This window comes from Macaca mulatta, chromosome 4 (genome assembly GCF_049350105.2).
Source record: "Macaca mulatta isolate MMU2019108-1 chromosome 4, T2T-MMU8v2.0, whole genome shotgun sequence".
NCBI classification, from domain to species: Eukaryota; Metazoa; Chordata; class Mammalia; order Primates; family Cercopithecidae; genus Macaca; species Macaca mulatta.
In genome coordinates, this window is record NC_133409.1 from 115,810,156 (window position 1) to 115,834,044 (window position 23,889).

The following is a 23,889-nucleotide window of genomic DNA, read 5'->3' on the forward strand; positions in this document are numbered from 1 at the left end:
GGAGGTGCTCTTTATAATTTTCACTTTGCAAACATTTATTCCTTAATTTAACCCACTATGACCACAACCATCGTCACTCACTGATTCACCAAGTTGAGTATTTTGTTTTTATTGATCTTTCCTAAATGTATGTAGAGCTTACATTTATTTCAGTATTTAATATTAGATACTTTATTTATTTAGAAGTTTATTTAGAATCTTTATTTAGAAGTTTGATGATGTTCTTGTGACCAGAAATATGCCATAGGAAGTTAGCTCTTGTTTACATCAATTAGTCTGTAGTAAAATTGGTTTTGTTGCCAGGCGCAGTGACTCATGCCTGTAATTCCAGCACTTTGGGAGGCCGAGTTGGGCGGGTCACCTGAGGTCAGGAGTTTGAGACCAGCCTGGCTAACATGGTGAAACCCCATCTCTACTAAAAATACAAAAATTAGCTGGGCTTAGTGGTGGGCTCCTGTAATCCCAGCTACTCAGGAGACTGAGGCAGGAGAATCGCTTGAACTTGGAAGGCAGAGGTTACAGTGAGCCGAGATTGCGCCATTTCACTCCAGCCTGGGCGACAAGAGTGAGACTCCGTCTGACACACACACACACAAAATTGGTTGGTTATACATCATTTCACTTAAAGTCACAGTTTCCAAGAATCCATTGATGACATTATGTGATACTTTACTGTATAGAGGGCTGGGCTGAAAGATATTGATAAAACAACCAGAGGACCTTATAATGATGGGATTGAGGGTGGGAACCAGGAACACATAAAAGAGTTTGCTAAATAGGTAGAGAGGGGCCACTTAAGGCCTAAGGCCAAGGGAGAGATTCCAGTGTAACAGCCTGCTAAGATCCAGCTTCCCAGCAGTTATTTGTTTTCTTTAAGCAGCATAAACAATAAAATTAAAATAATTGGTGTGGAGAGGCTGAAATGTGGATCCATGGGTCTCCTGACCTACTTTCCCATCTAAATTTCTTCATCTTTATAGTGGTATAATATTTAAGTAATAAAGTAGTGAGGATTTAATTAAATAATCCACCAAGTCTTGGAATCTACTGGCCACTTAATAAATAGTCACTATTAGCTTAAACAGTTGAATATTCACAGTTTCATATGGTTCAAACTATAGTTCCCACCTCTTTCCTCTCTCACTGAAAATAAACCAAATGCAAAAAGCAGTTGTATTATGATCAGTGAGAGTGTTCCTTATTCAAAGGTAAGTCAAAAGGCCTTGGTAATTGAATGGTGGTTAGTTGGGGTTGGGGAAGTGTGGATAGAGAGATAATATCTTTTGAATAGCACTACAAGTACTCAAAGCTCAGGCTTTGCTACCAAGCCATGATTTGACCAATTTTAATACCTATGATATATAGAGGGAGGGGAAGAGGAAGGTAGATGATGCTCTGTTCAAGAGGGGCATCATGGTGTGTATAGCTGAGCTCCATTCGTGGGTGTGAGTTTGTTGAAAATCTATTACCTGATCCCAAGCTTCCCCATCTGTAAAAATGAGCCAATAATGCCTACTGGAATTTTAGTAAAAATTCAGTGAAAACCAACAATTTATAGATATGTGGTTTTATTGTAGATAGATGGTTAAATAGTATAATTATCATACTTGCTTGTAGTTGGGATACAAAGTTTTCTCCTAACTTACCTTGGAAAAGCTTGAGAACTGGGCATTTCTTGTGACAGCTTAAAAGAGGGTATAGAAAATATTCATGAGGAGTAGAAGACGTTTAATCTTAATTATTAAGTACCCAGAGTGGGAAATTAATACTTGAGTACTTTGACCCTACATATATGAAATGTAAAAATCGTGTTTCTTACAGAATTTGTAACTGAATTTTGTTTTGTATTGAGGCTAGAGAAGTTCTTTTATTTTATGTGTAAGTCAAGTGTGAATTTCTTAGTTATGTATTATTGTTTATTTTTGAAACTAGTTGATTATTTAAATTTTACTGATTCTGACTACTGTACCCTGTATTAATGAATGCCAAATAATTAGGCAGTGAGCTTTAGGAGAAGAAGGTCAAACAGCATATTTGCCTGTTATTTTAAGCTTACATTGAAAGGGAATTGATACTTACTAAATTTAAAAAAGTAAAACTTGTAGGCATGGATATATATGTAGATATTCTAATTTTTTGGTGCCACCAAGTGGGGAGATGGTGAATAATGATGTCTTCAGCAAAATGTATCATATAGACCAGTGAAGTGCCTATAGAAGCAGTGACTGCTAAATTGTTCACTATATACCTTTATCCGTAAAACTTTAAATATGTCCACCAGGATATTTATGATTATAAATGCATATTTACATATTATTATGCTAACTTATGTACATTTAATGTAAAATATAAACTGATAGGTTAAAGAAAATTAAAGTGATAAAGATTCAAATATAGAAATAAAACATTTAATACTTTCTTCTTATACCCATCAAATGTTGGTTTGCCTCCATGTCTTAGTTCAGGTCAGTACAACAGATGTACCATAGACTGGGTGACTCAAACAACAAACTTTTATTTCTCACGATTCTAGAGACTGGGAAGTACAACATCAAGGTGTCTGGTGTCTGGTGAGGTCCCTCTTCCTTGATTTGCAGTTGGCTGTCTTCTCATTCTACGCTCATATGATAAAGAGCAGGGAGAGAAAGGAAGCAAGCTCTATTGTGACCCTTCTTATAAGGGCATTAATCTTATTTATAAGGGATCCACTCTCATGACTCAATTAACTCTGGAAAACTCCACCTACAGATATCACACTGGGGATTAGATTTCAACATACAAATTTTAGGGGAAAACAAACATTCAGTTCATGTTACAACACCTTATGAACCACAACAGTGGTTCTCAATAATATTTTGAGAAAGAAATTCCCTTTAAAAGTCAAATTTCTCAGCCTATGTGATAGCACATTTCACTGTATGCTCGGTATGCTACCGATTGTAAGGTGCACCATTACTTTATGTATCACTATAAGGAAAAATCTGACAATTTTTTCTTAATCATTTATAATCTTTGTTTTATATTTAGTGAGTGAGATTTCTTCGATTTATCTGCATCCATAACAAGGAAAATATGAAATGAAAGGCATTCCTAAAACTTTATATTTGGAGTGTGAGAATTCTAAATCACTTTTTGAATTGGTTATTGATGTTCATGTTTTACTATATGACACAGATGCTTTTTGACTTACAGTGGGGTTACATTCTGTTAAATCCATCATAAGTTGAAAATATTGTAAGTTTAAAAATGCACTTAATACACCTAAACTAATGAACATCATAGCTTAGTTTAGCCTATCTGAACACAATATCTTGGTTTAGCCTATCTTAAACATGCTCAGAACACTTACATTAGCCTACAGTTGCACAAAATTATCTAACACCGAGCCTGTTTTACAATAAAATATCAAATGTTTTCTTATGTAAATTATTGACTACTGTACTGAAAGTAAAAAAGAATGGTCTTACACCATCACAAAGTATGAAAATCCTAAGTTGAACCATTGTGACATGGGAACCAACTGTATTGTCTTTTATTTTTATTGATACATAATAGGTATACACATTTTCCAAGTACATGTGATAGTCTGAGACTTTCATATAATGTATGATGATCAGATCAGGGTAATTGGAATATCCATCACCTTAAACATTTATCTTTTCTTTATGCTGGGAATATCTGAATTATTTTCTTCTGGCTATTTGGAAATATACAATACATTATTGTTGGCTGTAGTCACCCTACTGATCTATCGAACACTAGGTCTTATTTTGTCTATTTAACTGTACCCACGAATCAAGCCTCTCTTCATCTCCCCTCCGTACTCCCTACCCTTACCGGCCTCTCCTCTCTTAGTCGTTAGTTTTAGTCACTATGTTAGGTGAAATAAGCTGGGCTCAGAAAAACAAGTTTCACATGTTTTCACTCATACACAGAAGCTAAAAAAGTGTATTGTCTTTTGTGCTATCAAGAGAATTGATGTGCAGCTTTTTTTGTGTGTTCTAGTCTTATCTCTGGGATTTTCTTTGAAACCACCAACACACCTATCCTGTAAATTTAAGATGTTTTGTTGTTGTTTCTTGTTTTGCCATATAGAAGAAGGGAGTCCTTTTGCATATACCTAAGCAGAAAAATGCAAAATAACTTCTGTTTTGGATATCTCCCTTTCCTAAGCTTATGAAGCACTTGACTGTTGCTTTGTAAGAAAATACAGAATTATGCTCATTGTTCTAATGAATATTTTTTCTTTACTATTGATGTTTCTTCATTCTTTCTCCTTACTTACACATTAACTTTTTGTTTTAATGTCAAATCATATTATCTTTTCAGACATAAGTGCCAGTTAAACTCAATAATTGTACCCAGAATGCTTGTAATTCAACTGAAGTGACTGTAATGTAACTTGCTGTGACCAAATTTGTGAATGTGCATGTAACAACAACTATGTCATGGCTTCTGCCTGGCCTTCAATAATATGATGCATTCAATTTTTAGATGCATCCAAATTTCACTGATATTAAATGTAAGAAAATATATACATCTTAGACTCAGTGAAAACTTGAAAGGAAAGTCTTGAGTACCTGTATTGTTTCATTAATCATAATAGCATGTACATCTTTGAATAATAGATTTCACAAATATGTGGAAGACATTTATTAAGTCTACAGGTAGTATTCAGCATTGACCATTTACTGTAATCTAAGGCCTGCAGAGTTGGAAACCATCATTCCAGATAAAGAAGAGAGATATGTAAAGAAAAGTGCCATTCTAAACTGAGCTGTGAAAGAAGGTATTAGGAATGTAGTTTGTATATATTATTTTAAAACATTTTAGTTTTCAAATAGAGTTGGTGATTTATTCTTGGAAGTCAAAGTAAACAAATTTGGTGACAATTATGGCCAACCTGTTAATAGAAACAGTTTAAACTATACAATCTCTTTAGTTTTCTGATTTTTTTTTTCTGGAAATTCACTAGAGGGCAGTAGTAAGTAATAAAAGTTTTGTGTTTCTGAAAAGTACAGCCTTTTTGTACATTAAAAAAAAAGTCTGAAGTGAAGTTCAAAAGATTGTTGTTTAAAGACCTTAAAAGTTATAATATTTTATATAAGGTCTATGTCAAGCTTATCATAATCTAAATATTATAGTTAAATTCCTGATAATTATTGAAAATGCAATCCAAAAACAAGCTAAAAGCTTGGTGACCAAACGATGACACCTTTCTTCTACTTGTTGTCTTTGGACAATTAAACATTTAAAAATAGTGTTTGTTCTGGTCTTATGTTACCACAAGTTGTTACCAGAAACTTTTTTATTTTACAAAATATTTTATATTAAGCTGTTTAGAAATTCAGTTCAGCTCTTCTAGTAAGTATATCAATTCCATTTAAGGAAATAACTTTGTGTGAATTAAGAGCTTTCTCTTCCTAAAAACTTATTGGTTAATTATTATCTTCTTGGAGAAATTATTTTATTAATTTAATAAATTTTTGTTTTTGAAACAAAGGTAGGAGGAAAAAGAATTGGGACCTAGTCATTATATACCAAATAGTCTACTGTAGTTGTTACTAGTCTGGCCTAGAAATCTGTTCAGCCAAGTTTGGCAGATCTAGTGATAAAACAAATGTGCAGATGAATAATGTTAAAATACCTATGCGTTATAATTGAGTTATAAGCAAGGGACATTTACAAGTCATGGAAGGTTTCTCAGACATATTGTAATTAAGCCGAGACCTGAAGGGCATTAACAGTTGTTAATGAAATAAGATGAGAAGGTGGGTGTTCTAGATGATGGCACTACATGGAATAAAATGTGTCTGTTGGACACAGCCTAAAGTAGCATAAAAATTGTAGTGTTTTAAGAACAATGAACAATTCAGAAGCATGAGATAAAGTTAACAAGTTGGTAAGCATCAGGTCATGAAGTGCTTTATATGCAAAATTACATTAATTAGAGTCTATTCCCAATACTAACTAGTAATTGTACCTTTCATAAAAAAATAGCAAAACAACTTTTTAAAACAATTTTATATGTTCATATACATATAGAGGTTAGGAACAAGTAGAATTGCTCTGGTTAAAGTAGCAGCAGATTCCTGCATGGCTAGCTGCCTTATCTTCTGTAGTGGCCCTAGTGGCACCTTTACAGATTCCTAGGAACTCATACCAGAATGCTTTGAAAAATACATTTATTAGTCCTATAGAATCTTAAAGGATATTAATTAGAGGAATGACATATACTGATTTGGGTATTAGAGTGAGATCACTTTAGAAACAATGTAGAAGATGGATTTGTAGAAGGTGAAACCAGCAGACCAGTTTAGGATAATTCAGAAGGCCTTGTGTTTGACAGTAGACTGTAAATAAGGCCATGTTGTTAATAGTGACTAAACCAAAAGATTCCTTGGGAAACAGTATTGAGCACTGCATTTAGTACATTCAGGGAACCTAATCCATCCAACACAGAATAACAAGCATTGAGGTCAAATAGGCCTAGACTGGAGATGGTTGAGAGGACAGGGAAACATACCTGCATATAAACTGGGTTTAGCAAAATATTGCCATGGCATTTTGTTGTAAAAAGCAACATTCTATTGGATTATTAAAATAATATGAATGATACGGTTTGACTGTCTGTCCCTACCCAAATTTCATGTTGAATTGTGATCCCAAGTGTTGGAGGTGTGGCCTGGTAGGAAGTGATTGGATCATGGGGGTAGTGTCTAATGGCTCAGCACCATCCTCGTAGTACTGTCTCATGATAGAGTTCTCACCAGATCTGGGTGTTTAAAAATCTGTAGCATCTCCCACTTCACTCTGTTCTTCCTGCTCCAGCAACATATAACTTGCTGGCTTCCCCTTTGCCTTCTGCGATGATTGTAAGTTTCCTGAGGCTTCTCTAACCATGCTTCCTGTACAGTTGTTGGAATCGTGAGCCAATTAAACCTCTTTTCTTTGTAAATTATCCTGTCTCAGGTAGTTCTTTATAGCATTGTGAGAACGGACTAATACAATAAGTAATGAGAATTGATAAATAATCATATAATGCTATATATTAATCAGAGTCTTAAATTATTCTTACTTTTTATCAATAATGTTTAAAGAATATGGAAGTACTAGAATAACCAAATCAAATAGGTTAAAATAATAATAAGGACAGGAAAATCCTATAAGGAAATGCTAAAGGAACTGTCAGGTACTTTGGTTCCCATAGGCTTTATTCTTCATATTTTTCAATGTTTTGAGGATGTGTAATTTAATATAAAAAATATAAATGAGATTCTTTTAATTTTTAAAAATATATTTAGAGGGTACAAGTGCAGATTTCTGACATGCATATATTGCATTGTGGTGAAGTCTAGGCTTTTAGTGTGGCCATCACCTAAATTGTGAATGTTGTACCCAGTAGGTCAGTAGGTAACTTTTCAACCTTACTATATACATTTTAAACCCAATTATATATTTTTCCTTTTATATTTTACCAAAGTATATATTTTGGAAGTGTACATTTGATAAGAATTGAGGTAATTAGAGGAAATTACTCTACCCTAATCTGAAAATCCAAAATCTGAAAGCTTTCAAAATTTGAAACTTTGAACTCCAAAGAAATGTTCCTTGGAACTGTTTTTAAAATTATTTTTAATTTTCGTGGGTACGTAGTAGGTGTATCAATGGAGTACATATTTTGATGTAGGCATGCAATGCATAATAATCACATCATGGCAAATTCGGTATCTATTCCCTCAAGCATTTATACTTTGTGTTACAAACAGTCCAATTATATTCTTTTAGTTATTTAATTTAATCATTTAATTTTGAGACAGAGTCTCACTCTGTTACCAGGCTGGAGTGCAGTGGTGTGATATCAACTCACTGCAGCCTCCACTACCTGGGTTCAAGCAATTCCCTCTCCTGCCTTAGCCTCCTGAGTAGCCGGGACAACAAGTGCCCACCCCCATGCCCAGCTAATTTTTTGCATTTTTTATTAGAGATGGGATTTCACCATGTTGACCAGGCTGTTCTCAAACTCCTAACCTCAAGTGATCCACCCGCCTCGGCCTCCCAAAGTGTTGGGATTACGGGTGTGAGCCACCGTGCCCTGCCAGTTATTTAAAAATGTACAGTGAAATTATTGACTATAGTTCCTCTGTTGTGCTTTCAAATACTAAGTCTTACTCATTCTTTTTTTCTTTTTTTTTGGTACCTAGTAACCATCCTTACCTGCCTGCCACTGCCCCACTACCCTTCCCAGCCTCTGGTAACCATCCTTCAATTCTCTGTGTCCACGAATTTAATTGTTGATTTTTAGATCCTATAAATAAGTCAGAACGTATGATGTTTGTCTTTCTGTGCCTAGGTTATTTCACTTAGCATAATGACCTCCAGCTCTATCCATGTTGTTGTAAATGACAGAATCTTACTCTTTTTTATGGCTGAATAGTACTCCATTGTATATATGTACCACATTTTCTTTATCCATTCATCTGTTGATGGACACTTAGGTTGTTTCCAAATCTTGGCTGTTGTGAACACTGCTGCAACAAACGTGGGAGTGCAGATATCTCTTTGATATATAGATCTCCTTTCTTTTGAGTATGTGCCAAATAGTGGGATTGCTAGATCATATAGTAGCTCTATTTTTAGTTTTTTGAGGAACCTCCAAACAATTCTCCATAGTGGTTGTGTTAATTTACACTCCCACCAACAGTGTACAAGGGTTCCCTTTTCTGCACATCCTCACCAGCATTTGTTGTTGTCTAACTTTTAGATAAAAGCTCTTTTAACCAGGGTGAGATGATAATCTCAGTTTTGATTTGCATTTCTCTGATGGTCAGTGATGTTGAGCACCTTTTCATATGTCTGTTTGCCATTTGTATGTCTATTTTAAGACATGTTTATACAAATCTTTTGCCCACTTTTTAATAGGATTATTAGGCTTTTTTTCTATAGAGTTGTTTGAGTTCCTTATATATTTTGGTTATTAATCACTTGTCATTTGGTAGTTTGCAAATATTTTCTCCCATTCTATACCATGTCTCCTAATTGTGTTGATTGTTCCCTTTACTGTGCAGAAGCTTTTTAGCTTGATGTAATCCCATTTGTCATTTTCTGCTTGGTTGCCTGTGCTTCTAGGGTATACTCAAGAAGCTTTGTCCAGACCAGTGTCCTGGAGAGTTTCTCCAATGTTTTCTTGAAGTTGTTTCATAGTATGAGGTCTTTGATCTTAGGTCTTTAATTCATTTTGATTTGATTTTTGTATGTGGCAAAAGATAGGGGTCTAGATTCATTCTTTTACATATGGATATCCAGTTTCCCTGGCACTGTTGATTGAAGAAACGGTCTTTTCCTCAATGCATGTTTTTGGCACCTTTGTCAAGAATGAGTTTACCATAGGTGTGTAGATTGATTTCTGGGTTCTCTATTCTGTTCCATTGGTCTGTGTGTCTGTTTTTATGCCAGTACCATGCTGTTTTAGTTACTATAGCTCTGTAATAGAATTTAAAGTCAGGTAATACGATTCCTCCAGTTTTGTTCTTTTTGCTCAGGATAGCTTTGGTATTCTGGGTCTTTGGGATTCCATATACACTTTAGGTGTTTTGTTTTGTTTTGTTTTTTGGTGTGTGTGAAGATTGTCATTGCCATTTCGATAGGGATTGCATTGAATCTGTAGATTGCTTTGAGTAGTATGGACATTTTAACAATATTGATTCTTCCAATCCATGAACATGGAATATTTTTTCATTTTTTGATGTCTTCTTCACTCATCAGTATTTTATAGTTTTCATTGCAGTGATCTTTCACTTTTTTGGTTAAGTTAATTCCAGTTATTTAATTTTATTTGGGGCTATTGTAAATGGGGCTTACTTTTTTAAATTTATTTTTCAGATTGTTCACTATTGGCATAAGAAATGCTACTGATTTTTGTATGTTAATTTTCGTATCCTGCAGCTTTACTGACTTTGCTTGTCAGTTATAATAATTTTTTGGTGGAGTCTTTAAGTTTTTCCAAATATAAAATTATATCATTACAAACAAAGATAGTTTGACTTTTTCCTTTCCAGTTTATATTGCCCTTTTTTTCTTTGTCATGTCTGATTGCTCCAGCGAGGACTTTCATGTTGAATAACAGTGTTGAAAGTGAGCATCCTTGTCTTGCTCCAGAACTAAGAAGAAAGGCTTTCAGTTTTTCACCATTCAGTATGATACTATCTGTGGGCCTGACATATATACTCAGTTTTTTGAGGGTTTTTATCATGAAAGGATGTTGAACATTATCAAATGCTTTTTCAGCATCCGTTGAAATGATCATGTGGTTTTCATCCTTCATTCTGTTGATATGATGTATTACAATGATTGATTTGTATTTGTTGAACCATCCCTTCCATCCCATGGATTAAATCCCACTTGGTCATAACGAATGATCTTTCTAATGTTGAATTTGGTTTGCTAATATATGATAAGGGTTTTTGTATGAATATTCATGAGAGAGATTTGCCTGTAGATTTTTTTTGTTTTTTTTCCCCTCAGGTGTCTTTGGTTTTGGTATCAGAGTCTTGTAGAATGAAACTAGAACTATTCCCTCCTCCTTCATATTTTGGGGCTGTTTGAATAGGACTGGTATTAGTTCTTCATTAAATGTTTGATAGAATTCGGCTGTGGATCAGCAGTAGGTCCTGGTCTTTCCTTTACTGGGAGGCTTTTTATTACAACTTTGATCTTGTTACTCGTTACTTATTACTGGTGTGTTCAGGATTTGGATTTCTTCGTGGTTCAAGTTTGGTAGGTTGTATGTCTCTAGGAATTTATCCATTTCTTTCATATTTTCCAATTTATTGGCATGTAAGTAGTTGTTCATAGTAGCCACTAATGATCCTTTGAATTTCTGTGGTATCAGTTACAATGTTTCCATTTTCATCTTTTATTTTATTTATTTGGGTCTCCTTTCTCTTTTTTTCTTAATCTGGCTAAAGATTTGTCAATTTTTTCTTTTTGAAAAACCAACTTTTTGTTTAATCTATCTTTTTTTTTTTTTTTTTTTTGAGACGGAGTCTCGCTCTGTCACCCAGGCTGGAGTGCAGTGGCGTGGTCTCGGCTCACTGCAACCTCTGCCTCCCGGGTTCACGCCATTCTCCTGCCTCAGCCTTCCAAGTAGGTGGGACTACAGGCGCCCGCCACCATGCCCGGCTAATTTTTTGTATTTTTAGTAGAGATAGGGTTTCACCATGTTAGCCAGGATGGTCTCGATCTCCTGACCTCATGATCCACCCGCCTTGGCCTCCCAAAGTGCTGGGATTACAGGTGTGAGCTGCCGTGCCCAGCCTCATCTATCTTTTTTATTGTTTTATTCAAAATTCATTTATTTCTGCTCTGATCCTATTTCTTTCCTTCTCCTAATTTTGGATGTGGTTTTTTTCTTTATTTTTCATTTCTTTAAAATGCATCATTACAGTATTTGTTTGAAGTTTTTCTTCTTTTTTGATTTAGGCTTTTAGAGCTGTAATTTTCCCTCTTATTGCTACTTTTGCTATATCCTGTAGGTTTTTGGTATGTTGTGTTTCTGTTATCATTTGTGTCAAGAACTCTTTCAATTTCTTTTTTAATTTCTTCATCAACCCACTGGTCATTTAGGAGCATATTGTTTAATTTCCATGTGTTTGTATAGTTTTGTAAATTCCTTTTGTTACTGGTTTGTAGCTTTGTTCCGTTGTGGTCAGAGAAGATGCTTGATATTATTTCAATTTTTGTGAATATGTTAAGACTTGTTTTATAACCTAACATATGGTTTATCCTTGAGAATGATCCATGTGCTGAGGAAAAGAATATGTGTTCCACAGACACTGGATGAAATGTTCTTTAAATATCTATTAGGTCTATTTGTTTTGTAGTGCAGGTTAAGTCTGATGTTTCTTTGCTGATTTTCTGTCTGAGAGAACTGTCCAGTACTGAAATTGGGGTGTTGAAGTCTCCATTGTTAATGTATTGGGGTCTCTCTCTCTAACTCTAATAATATTTGCTTTATATATCTGGGTGCTCCAGTGTTGGGTGCATTTATAATTGTTATATTCTCTTGTTGAATTGACCCCCTTATCACTATATAATGACCTTCTTTGTCTTTTCATACAGTTTTTGTCTGGAAATCTGTTTTCCCCAATATAAACATAGTTACTTTTGTTCTTTTTTTGTTTCCATTGGCATGGAATATCTTTTTCCATTCTGGTCTGTGTGTGTCTTTATAGGTGAAATGTATTTCTTGTAGGCAACAGATCAATGGGTCTTGGATTTCTTATCCATTCAATCAGTCTGTGTCTTTTGATTGGAGAGTTTAGTCCATTTACATTCAGTGTTGTTACTGATAAGTAAGGACTTCTGCCATTTTGTTATTTATATTCTGGTTATTTTACAATCCTGTCTTCTTTCTTTCTTTCTTATCTTCCTTTTAGTGAAGGTGGTTTTGTCTGATGGTATGCTTTAATGTCTTGCCTTTATGTTTTTAAGTATTCGTTGTATGTTTTTTAATTTGAGGTTACCACAAGGCTTGTATATGCTATTTTATAACCCATTATTTTAAACTGATGACAACTTATCACTGAGTACATATACAAACAAACATACAAAAGAAAACGAATAGAAGCGCTACACTTTAACTTTATCCTCCTGCTTTTAAACTTTTTGTTGTTTCTCTTTACGTCTCATTGTACTGCCTGTGTCTTGAAAAGGTTGTTTTTTTTTTTTTTTGATTGGTTCATCATTTAGTTTTCTACTTAAGACAAGACTGGTTTACACACCACCATTGTAGTGTTATACTATTCTTTGTTTTTCTGTGTGCTTACTATTCCAGTGAATTTTGTACCTTCACATGATTTCTTCTTGCTCTTAACATCCTTTTGTTTCAGATTGAAGAACTCCCTTTAGCCATTTCTTGTAGGGCAGGTCTGGTGTTAATGAAGTCTCTTAGCTTTTGTTTCTCTGGGAAGATCTTTATCCTTCATACTTGAAGGATATTTTCACTGGATATACTATTCTAGGGTAAAATTTTTCTATCTTCAGCACTTTAAATATGTTATGCTGTTCTCTCCTGACCTGTAAGGTTTCTACTGAGATGTTGTCTGGGAGCCAGGAATTGGAGTAAAAACCTTAGCAGTTTACCTGCTAATCTATGGCTAAGCTGACACACACACCACCACAATACAAAGTCCTACTTGCTCTTCCCTCCCCTTTCCACAGGCAGAGGAGTCTCTGTGGAGACTCTGTTCCATGGGGGTCCACCAGGCCACCGCCAATGTTCACTTAAAGCCCCAGGGCTCTTCTGACAGCTTGTGGTGAATGCTGCCAGGCCTGAGACTCAGCCTGCAGGCAGTGGGCTCCCTTCTGGACAGGGCATGTACAAAAGTGCTGTCCTCTAAGAACCTAGACCTTGACTTGGGGACCCCAAGAGTCTGCTTGTTGCTCTACCTTACTGTGGCTGAGGTGCAAGACAAAGTCCCCCTTACTTTTCTCAGACAGAAAGAGTCTTTTACCATAGCCACCATAGCTGGGAATGTACTGGGTCACCCCTGAATCCAGCATGTCCCAGAGCCCAAGGCCCACAGTGTACTTGGTAGATAACATTCCTGGTTATTCAGGGACCAGGGGCTCTTTAGTCAGCAGGTAATCAATCCTGCCTGCCCTTTAAGGCAGCAGATTCCCTTTTGGCCCAAGGTGTGTCTAGAAATGTCATCTGTGAGCTAGGCCCTGGAATGGGGGCCTGATGACTCTGGCACAGTATCCTGCTGTGGCCATGCTGGTATCCAGGATGCAAAACAAAGTTCTCTTTACTGTTCCCTCTCCTTTCCTTAGGCCAAAGGAAAGAGTCACTTTTGTTGAGGTGAGCTACACCACATGGGGTTGGGAGAGGGATGGTGCAAGCACTCCCTTAGCTGGTGTCTTCCTGGGTCACATGCCACCCTAGTCCACTCTAAGCCCAGCCTAGCACTAGGAGTTGCCTAGGAATTGTAGTCTTTGTTTCCTAGACTGTCTTTTGAGTTTACCTAGGACGACAGAGCATTTTGCCCACAGTGGCAAAGTTTGCTGAGAAACTCCAGTTCCAACCACTGGGGTGAGTGATTCCCCTCTAGCTAGGGTTGGTGCAAATGTTCCTTCTATGCATGGGCAGTAGCTGAGCCCAGCACGGCTGTATTGTCAACGGTGACAGGGCAGCACTGCGTTCAATGTAGAGTCCCCCCAGTCACTGTGCTGTCTCTCCCGAAAGTGAAAAGATTGTCTTTCCATGGTGCCTCATGGCTGCTGCTGGGGGATGGCAGAGGGGTGGCACTGATGATTCAAGACTGTCTCTCCTGACTTCCTCAATGCCTCTTTTAGTGATATGAAGTTAAAACCAGGTACTGTGATTGCTGACCGGATTTTTGCTTCTTGTGACAGTACTTTTCTGTGTATAGATATTAAAATGTGGTTTTCCAGTGAGGATGATGAATGGTGTAGGCTTCTATTCCACCATCTTGTTTCATCTCTCCTTGGAGCATTTCAGATTTTGGATTTTCAGATTATGGATGCTCAATAATGCAAATATACTAAAAGTCAAAAAAATTCTAAAATCCAAAACACTTCTAGTCCCAGCCATTTAAGATAAGGAATACTTAAAGTGTGCTCTATCCAAATTGCATTTTCATTTAATAGTAACAGAATCTTCTTCCACTCCTTCCTATTTTAGGATTAAAGGGAAATAATGAGAATACTCACTTATGTTTTAATAATATTTAAAGTGCAAGGTTTTTTAAGTGTTGGAAATACAAAGATTTGTATATTGGGTAATAATTTCAGCTAGATAAGTATCTAAATACAACATACTCTAGATATTATATGATAGAACTAGTTGATTTCGGGGTATTTTTTATTCATGTTTTTTGTTCTCCCTTAATTTTAAAAAAAAGCTGATTTGTTAGAATTTATGCTTTGCTATTTGAACTGTGGTTTAAGCAATGTTTAATCATTGCATAAAGGAGACTCAGTGAAGAATGTTAGAATATTAAACTAATTAAAATTAACATTGAAGGTATCTTAAGTCATTCTTGGAGTTGACAGCTAGGTAGCAGAGAGCATGAGTAAAAGCATTCAGGATCACCCAGGATATTTTGATGTTTGGGGTCATGCTTAAAAAGTGGCATTTATCACTTCTGCCAGTATTCATTGTCCTGAACTCAATGTCATAGCCCACCTAACTACAGGGGACACTGGGTAAAGTGTGCCAAAAGGGAAATGAAAAACATTTAAGTACATAATGTAGTATCCATTTCAGAGTTTGTTGCTACAACCAGGAGGTTATAGTTGTTAGTGTTTCTGCTAAGAAAGTACGGTCAGTAATGATTCTGAATAATGGTTACATAGCAGATGCCATTAAGTATTATTAATGGCTATATTAAAAAGCTGTCATTTGGTACTGGAATATGGAATTGGGTAGTACATATAATAACATGTTTATTCTTAACACTGATTAATAAGTTAAAATTACTTGGAAAATATTTAAAATACTTAGCAAAAAGATTGGTTATAAATATTTAGAACTTTCAAGTAAACTTTATAATGTAAATAATTGGTATGCTAATCAAATGACATGTATATATTAAAATACTTACTTTACCAAAGGTTTACTATATATACTTGGAGAAAATTGTTCTTTTTTATAGAAAATCATTTTTTTAAATTTTTTTACTAATTTATACTATTTTAACCTTCGATTAGTCTGAAGTTGTAATTATTACTTTGATATAAAGAATTGTACAGTAAATTTACAGTAAATTTGCAACTTAACCTTTGAGGAATTGTATTATAAATTTGACTCTGTTTAAATGTAATGTGAAATAAATGGGAGAATTGTGAGACAATATAGTGTTCACTCTCGTATACCACATTTTTCAGTGACTGTACTCTTTCACAACTGCTGACTTTTATGACTTTAAAAGACATTTTTAACCTAAAATTGTGTATAATATGTTTGAAACATTATTTCTAAAACATTTCAATTTTTTTTCTTTTAGGCCTATGGCATGTCTGCGTTACCTTTAAATCTGATAAAAGGCACTAGAAGCGCTGCTTATGAACGTTTAGAAAATACTGAAGACATTGAAGAAGTAGAACAACACATTCAAACAATTAAATCAAAAGTGAGTTGGTATTTTGGTGTAATTGGGAAGCATAAAACTACTTTGTCTTAGAGCTACTCTGATATGACTTAGACATTGTCAACCCCATAACTTTTTACATTGTTTGAATTTTTTGCAGCATAGCTGCAATGGTTTGGCTGTGTCCTCACTTAAATCTTATCTTGAATTGTAGTTCCCATAATCCCCTGTGTTGTGGGAGGGACCCGGTGGAGGTAATTTAGTCATGGGGGCGGTTATCCTCATGCGGTTCTCATGATAGTGAGTTCTCACAAGATCTGATGACCTTATAAGGAGCCTTTCCCCCTTTGGCACTTCTCCTTCCTGCTGCCATGTGAAGAAGGAAATGTTTGCTTCCCCTTCTGCCATGATTGTAAGTTTCCTGAGGCCTCCCAGCCCTGCGGAACTGTGAGTCAGTCAAACCTCTTTCCTTTATAAAGTACCCAGTCTTGAGTAGTTCTTTATAGCAGCATGAGAATGGACTAATACAGTATCCTTACAGAACCATGTCTATATTTCTAAAAACTGGTCTTATGTGTAATCTAGGACACTAGCAATTTGAGAATTTCTGTCATTGTTCTAACACTTAAAAAACAAAAGTTTTTCTTATGTATGATCAAGATCTTACTAGTTCTCAGGTATCATCATTTAATATATAATATATTTTACTATAATATTTATGTTGAAGTTTTATTTATTAGTTGAATAAGCTAAAGGTTACATGTAACCCCTTGCCAATTAAATGTGCTTTTAAAAATACAGTAAAAAGTTTTTCTTCCTCTGTCGTCTTCAAGTAACAGATAAATCTTTTTTTTTTTTTTTTTTTTTTTTTTTTTGAGACGGAGTCTCGCTCTGTCGCCCGGGCTGGAGTGCGGTGGCCCAATCTCAGCTCACTACAAGCTCCGCCTCCCAGGTTCACGCCATTCTCCTGCCTCAGCCTCCCGAGTAGCTGGGACTACAGGTGCCCGCCACCTCACCCGGCTAGTTTTTTGTATTTTTTAGTAGAGATGGGGTTTCACCATGTTAGCCAGGATGGTCTCGATCTCCTGACCTTGCGATCCACCCGTCTCGGCCTCCCAAAGCGCTGGGATTACAGGCTTGAGCCACCGCGCCCGGCCGAGTAACAGATAAATCTTATTCAAAGATCATGGGAGAAAAATGGCAGGTCCTCTAAATTATTCTCCTAAGCTAGTATGATTCTGATAAATAAACCAGACAATGACAGCACACAAAAAAAGAACCATATACTGGCTTTCTTATGAAAGTAGAAGCAAATATTTTAATATAAATAAAATGTAAGTGGTCAGGTATGTACTGTTGGCTGACACCTTTAGTACCAGATTGCTTGAGCTTAGGATTTTGGTACCAGCCTGGGCAAAACCCCATCTCTACAAAAAAATACAAAAACTTAACTAGGTGTCGTGGCATGCCTATAGTCCCAACTACTTGGGAGACTGAGTTGGGACGATCACTTGAGTCCAGGAAGTTGCGGCTGCAGTGATTCATGATCGTGCCATTGCACTTCAGCCTGGATGATGGAGCAAGACCCTTTAAAAAAAAATAGCAATTCAAAACCTGTGCTATAGTAAGAGAATATTTCATAATCATCAGATTAGGCTTATCTCAGAAATGCAAGCATGATACATCAGAAAATACATTAAAGTAGTTTAACATATTGAGATTAAATGTGAAATATAAACATCTTAGTAGATGTTAGAGTATTTTCTAAAAGTTAATTTGTAGTTACAAATTTTAATAAAGTCTTTTCAAAATAAAGATAAGAAAATATGGAAAGGAAGCCTCTAATAAGTACAATACTTAATAGTGAAAGAATAGAAACATTCCCATTAACATCAAATATAGGAGTAATGTTATTATCCTTGTTACTTTTAGCATATTTCTGGCAATCTGAGTCAAATAAGAAATAATTTAGAATTTACATGTAAGCATGGAGAGGAGAGGGGGAAAAGGAAAATAACTTTTTTTGTTGGCAAATATCATCTACCATGATAATCTAAAATAACTGACAAACTAATAGAACTAATAAGAGTTTATCATGGTGCCTAGATGTAAACATAACAAGCATTAATTAGTTGGAAGATGTAATAGAAAATAATCCCATTCACAATAGCCACAAACTGTAAAATAATAAATGTCAAGAACAACTCAATATATTTTTTTAAAATTCTTTGGACCTCTTTTAAATTTTTATCTGTGTCAAATTTTTATCAGAATTTGGGGATTAGACTGTTTGTGAGTATATAAAATATACAACTTTCTAAAGAATATTGAATGTCATGACATGTGTCTGTACATACACATACACACCTTTTAATAATTAAAGTTTAACAGTTTACCTCTAGGAAATTATCCTACTGAATTGTTTGTACCTAAGTATATAAGGATGTTTATGGCACATTGTTAATGACCCTCAACAAAAATTAAAAAAGGAAATAATCTACATGTTCAAAAGAAGTTATTTGTTAAATCTAGATACCATCTTGTAATGTGCAGTAGTGAAAAGGAATGAGATATATTTATAAATCTGTATATAGCTTGAAGAATATGTCATGTAAAATCCGACTATCTCAGTTCAAAATCTAGCTCTACTGATTGTGCACATAACATCTGTAGGCCTTTTTTGCTCATTTAATAAATGAATGTAATACTATTATCTGCCTCAAAGAGTTATTCAGAAGATGTACAAAAATAAATACAAAAAGAGAAGACCAGTTTTATGCACAAGAAAGGTGCTCAAGACACTTCTCAAAAGAAGACATACATGTGGCCAAATAATCATACGAAAAAAGCTCAACATCATTGATCACTAGAGAAATGCAAATAAAAACCACAGTGAGATACAATCTCACACCAGTCAGAATGGCTGTTATTAAAAAGTCAAAAAATAACAGATGCCAGTAAGATTGCTGAGAAAAGAGAACCCTTATACACTGTTGGTAGAAGTGCAGATTAGTTCAACCATTGTGGAAAGTAGTATGGCGATTCCTCAAAGAACTAAAAGTAGGACTACCATCCAACCCCAGCAATCCCATTAGTGGGTATATACCCAGAGGAATATAAAGCATTCTGCGATAAAGACGCATGCACGCAAATGTTCATTGCAGCACTGTTCACAGTAGCAAAGACATGGAATCAACCTAAATGCCCGTCAATGATAGACTGCATAAAGAAAATGTGGTACATATACACCATGGAATAGTATGCAGCCATAAAAAAAATGAGATCATGTCCCTTGCAGGGACATGGAGAGAGCTGGAGGCCATTATCCTTAGCAAACTAACACATGAACAGAAAATCTAGTACTACATGTCCTCACAAGTGGAAGCTAAATGTCGAGAACACATGGACACAAAGAGGGGAACGGTGCACACTAGGGCCTACTGGAGGGCAGAGGGTGGAAGGAGGGAGAAGATCAGAAAAAATAACTAATGGCTACTAGACTTAATACCTGGGAGATGAAATAATCTGTACAACAAATCCCCATGACACACATTTACCTGTGTAACAAACCTGCACATCCTGCACATGTACCTCTGAACTTAAAAGTTAAAAAAAGGTTTTCAAGAAATGTTAGCTATTATGTATAACAAGAAATCATAAATACTTTTGTATATGTGTACTTTCTGTGTGTGTGTGTGTGTGCGTGTGTGTCTAAACAGAAAATTTGCCGAAGGATATTTAGCAGCTTAACAGTAAAAAACGTAGGAAAGGGGAATGGTAATATGGTAATTGTAGACAGTGAGACAGTGTGAAGGGAAGCTTTCGTGTTTTACTTTTTTTTCTTAACCAGGGGTTTGTTATACCCTTTAACTACATTTTAACCTGTTGTATAACTACATTTTTTCTTTCAAATGAGATAGATGTTCATTGCTGAGTTTACATCTTAGTATTTGTTTCTCTGATCAAATTATTCTTATAAGATCCGGCCACTGTACTCCAGCCTGGGTGACAGAGCGAGACTCCGTCTCAAAAAAAAAAAAAAAAAATTATTCTTATATTCGTTTAGTCAATTGGCAATGCAGAATGGAAATTCATCCCTCATTCCACTGAAGCATTCACCAAGTAGGCAGATAACTTGGGTTTGTTTCAAGTGGATCCTTAAATCAGTTTACTAATTTTTTTTTCTTTTTTCTAAAATAGTGAACACCAGCATTGAGACAAAATTACTTCATTTTTAGTATCCTTTTGATACGGTAATGGGAATTTTGGGGAAAATTGTTATGGTTAAGATAAAAAGTGCAAAATCCTTCTCATACACACTTGAAGTATTATTACCTGGATTTATCCTCCAGAAGGGAGTGTTCATTTTATTCCTCTGATCTCAGAAAATCCCTCTTAGTTTTCATTGTCTGGGATCCAGTGGTAATACCCAATGTACTTAGAGGAATGAAATATAGTCTGTAGTATGTAATGTGTGGTCTCTGGACTAGTAGCATCTGTATCTCCTGGAAATTTGGTAGAAATTCAAATTCTAGGCCCCACCCAAGACCTACCAAATCATATTCTTTGGGGATAGGGCCTAGAAATCTGTATTTAACAAACTTTCCAAGTGATTCTTATGCATAAAGTTTGACAAGCAATAAGATAAGGCGTGGAAGAGGATGATTGGTTCCAGAAGGTCATAGTGATGCCGATGTATAAAGAGATTGTTGTAACTGTGTAAATCTCTTTATTAAATGTTACCTAGGTATTCTCTGCATTATATTTATGATTTCAAATTGAGGCTGCACTAGGATATATGGGAGAGCAATATGTTGTGTATCTGCTAGGAACCTATTTAAACCTTAATAGGAATATTAAAGACATTCTAATACTTAATGTATCTGCATTTTAAAAATATAATCCTATACAAATATTTTTATTGTTCCTGCTGATAAAAACAATTTTATATTTTACCTTTTCTGTATTTAATAGCTGTTTTATTTTTTGTACCCAATTAAAGACAGGAGCAGGAGAGTTCAGTGGGAAAGTGTATCTATGAGATATGATGAGAAAGGTTACAGAAAGGCTCATGGTTACAGAAAGTATCATGTAAAAATAGATGGAAATTATCTGTCAGATAGGTTGGCCAAAGAAAGTTTGACTCATTTGCCAGAGTACTTGGAAAACAAGGAAGTATCAATTGTTAGCAATTGTTACAAAAACCTCTCCATGCCATCTGTACTTGTGTTGCTTCATTCTGCTAGCATTTGAATTGGGCTGAGAGGCATCAGTTCAGGTAACATAACCACTTGACTAAAGAGAGGGAAGGGGCAGAGCCAAATCTATTAAAATAAGTGATACAGTGAGTTTGGAGAGGAGGGAGAATCATTTAGCAAAGTACATAGTAGTTAACACTTCTTATCAAATACACTTTTTGTGGAATGTTTTTACAAATGGTTATCTCTCTCCACATAACTACCGTGTATTGGGATCAAGAGGAAGGTAGGCATAAATGTACACACATCCACATTTTTATGCTGACCTTGGTTATCTTATGTTTATTGCAGTTATACGATTTTTTAGTTTGTAAATTTGCCTAAACAGTGTCCATCCTGAAAAAGTTTTGTCACCTGATCTGCTAAATCTGCTGGGTACTTTATTAAGATGTTAATGGTAAAACTTTTGTTTTGTTCCGTCATTTGCAGAGCAAAGATGGTCGACCTTTGCCAGCAAGGGATAAACGCGCCTTAAAACAGTTTGAAGAAAGGTTACGAACACTTAAGAAGAGAGAGAGGCATTTAGAATTCATTGAAAACAGCTGGTGGACAAAATTTTGTGGCGCTCTGCGTCCCCTGAAGGTAAATTAAATTTTCAAAAATTATACTGTCACTCTTCTCCCAAGTTTATGTAGTATCTCTTGGAGAGATTGAGCTCTCCTTTTGAAGCATTACAGCATGGTACTTAAAATGGATTTGGGAGTTTAATCTGGTTTTAAATCACAGCTCTCTTTGGTAGTTTGGGCAAGGTGCATAACCTTTCTGAGCAATGTATTACAACAATTGTTGAGAAATAAAAATAAAAATATAGGTAAGTATTGCAATATGCTGCTAGCATATTCTTCAAGTTTATACTTTCCTATAAGTAGATCTGTGACTCATCTTAGAAGCCTATGCTTTCTCCTGGTAGATTTACAGTTTCAGGTCTTATGTTTAAGTGTTTAGTCTATTTTGATTTGGTTTTTGTGTATGATTTAAAATGAGGGCCCAGTTTCATTCTGTTGGCATGGAGTTCATTTTTTCCAGCACTATGTTGGATTGACTATCCTTTCCTTAGTATGTATTCATGGTACCTTTGTCAAAAATAAATTGACTAAGTTTGTGGATTTATTTCTAGGCGCTCTATTCTTTTCTACTGGTGTACATTTTTGTTTTCATGCCTTACCATACTGGTGTTTCCTCCCACTTTTATGGAGATCCAATTGTTTCTTTTAACACTGCACATAATTAATGCAGTTTGGTGAGTTCAGACATACATATTCATTTATGTTGCTATCACCACATTCTGGGTAATGGGCATATACATCACCTCCAAAACTTTCTATATTTTCCTTTGTTGCTGTTGTTGATTTAACATTTAAAGTGAGATCCATTCTTTCTAAAATTTTCATATGTACTACATACTATTGTTGACTATAGGCCCTGTCTTTCGTGGCAGACTTGTTCATCTTGTGTAACTGCATCTTTATATCCCTTAGATGACAACTTTTCTTATCTTTTTCTGCATTCCCTGGTAGCTACTATTCTAATTTCTGTATCTATACTTTTTCCTATTTTAGGTGTCTCATATAAGAATTGTGCAGTGTCTTTCTATGTCTGACTTATTTCATTTAGCATAGTGTCTTTCAGGCTCATCCATGTTGTCACAAATGAGAGGATTCCCTTATTTTTTACAAGACTGAATAATATTCCAATTTTGTATGTGTGACATTTTCTTTATGAATTTATCCATTTGTATGGGTTGTGAAAACTGCGAGAAACAAAATGACTTTCTTTAATCTAAAAAAAAGAACACAGGAACTCTGACTTACAGTAATAGAATTTTTCTCATCGTTAGATTATGTTTCTGAAAGTATGTAAAAAGACATTATTTGGGCTGAGCGCGGTGGCTCAAGCCTGTAATCCCAGCACTTTGGGCGGCCGAGAAGGGTGGATCACGAGGTCAGGAGATCGAGACCATCCTGGCTAACATGCTGAAACCCCGTCTCTACTAAAAAAAAAATACAAAAAACTAGCTGGGCGAGGTGGCGGGCGCCTGTAGTCCCAGCTACTCGGGAGGCTGAGGCAGGAGAATGGCGTAAAACCTGGGAGGCGGAGCTTGCAGTGAGCTGAGATCGGGCCACTGCACTCCAGCCTGGGCGACAGAGTGAGACTCCGTCACAAAAAAAAAAAAAAAAGACATTATTTGACATGGAAAATTATTATTTTCTGTTTTTGGAAACCATTGTTTGCCAGCCTTGGATTCTTGGGACTGTGGTACTTAACCTAACTACATAGAATGAATTAAGATCATTTTAATATGGCTCAGACTAAAAAGTAACAAAAACTGCTGGCCACAGACTTCTAAATATGCTCATTCTATATCTGGAAGCATTTCAAACACCAGACCTTTGTATACAGTAGCATACAAGTTGTAATTCAGAAAATTCAGTGAATGCACTAACTTGGAGTTAGGCAAAATGAAGCTAGAAAGTGGGTTTGGGCTAAATTTTAAAAGAAGTGATTCAACATGGACAGAT

General features: G+C 35.5%; 1 protein-coding gene across 2 annotated transcripts in view; it reads left to right on the forward strand.

Annotated features, from left to right (window-relative positions):
- The window catches only part of LMBRD1 (LMBR1 domain containing 1), a 151,485-nt gene that overhangs the window by 82,970 nt on the left and 44,626 nt on the right, over positions 1–23,889 (forward strand). For both annotated transcript variants that reach the window (XM_028846823.2, NM_001194516.2), the window contains 2 exon segments: positions 16,029–16,154; positions 21,800–21,952. In XM_028846823.2, coding sequence (XP_028702656.1) covers positions 16,029–16,154; positions 21,800–21,952 — 279 coding nt within the window.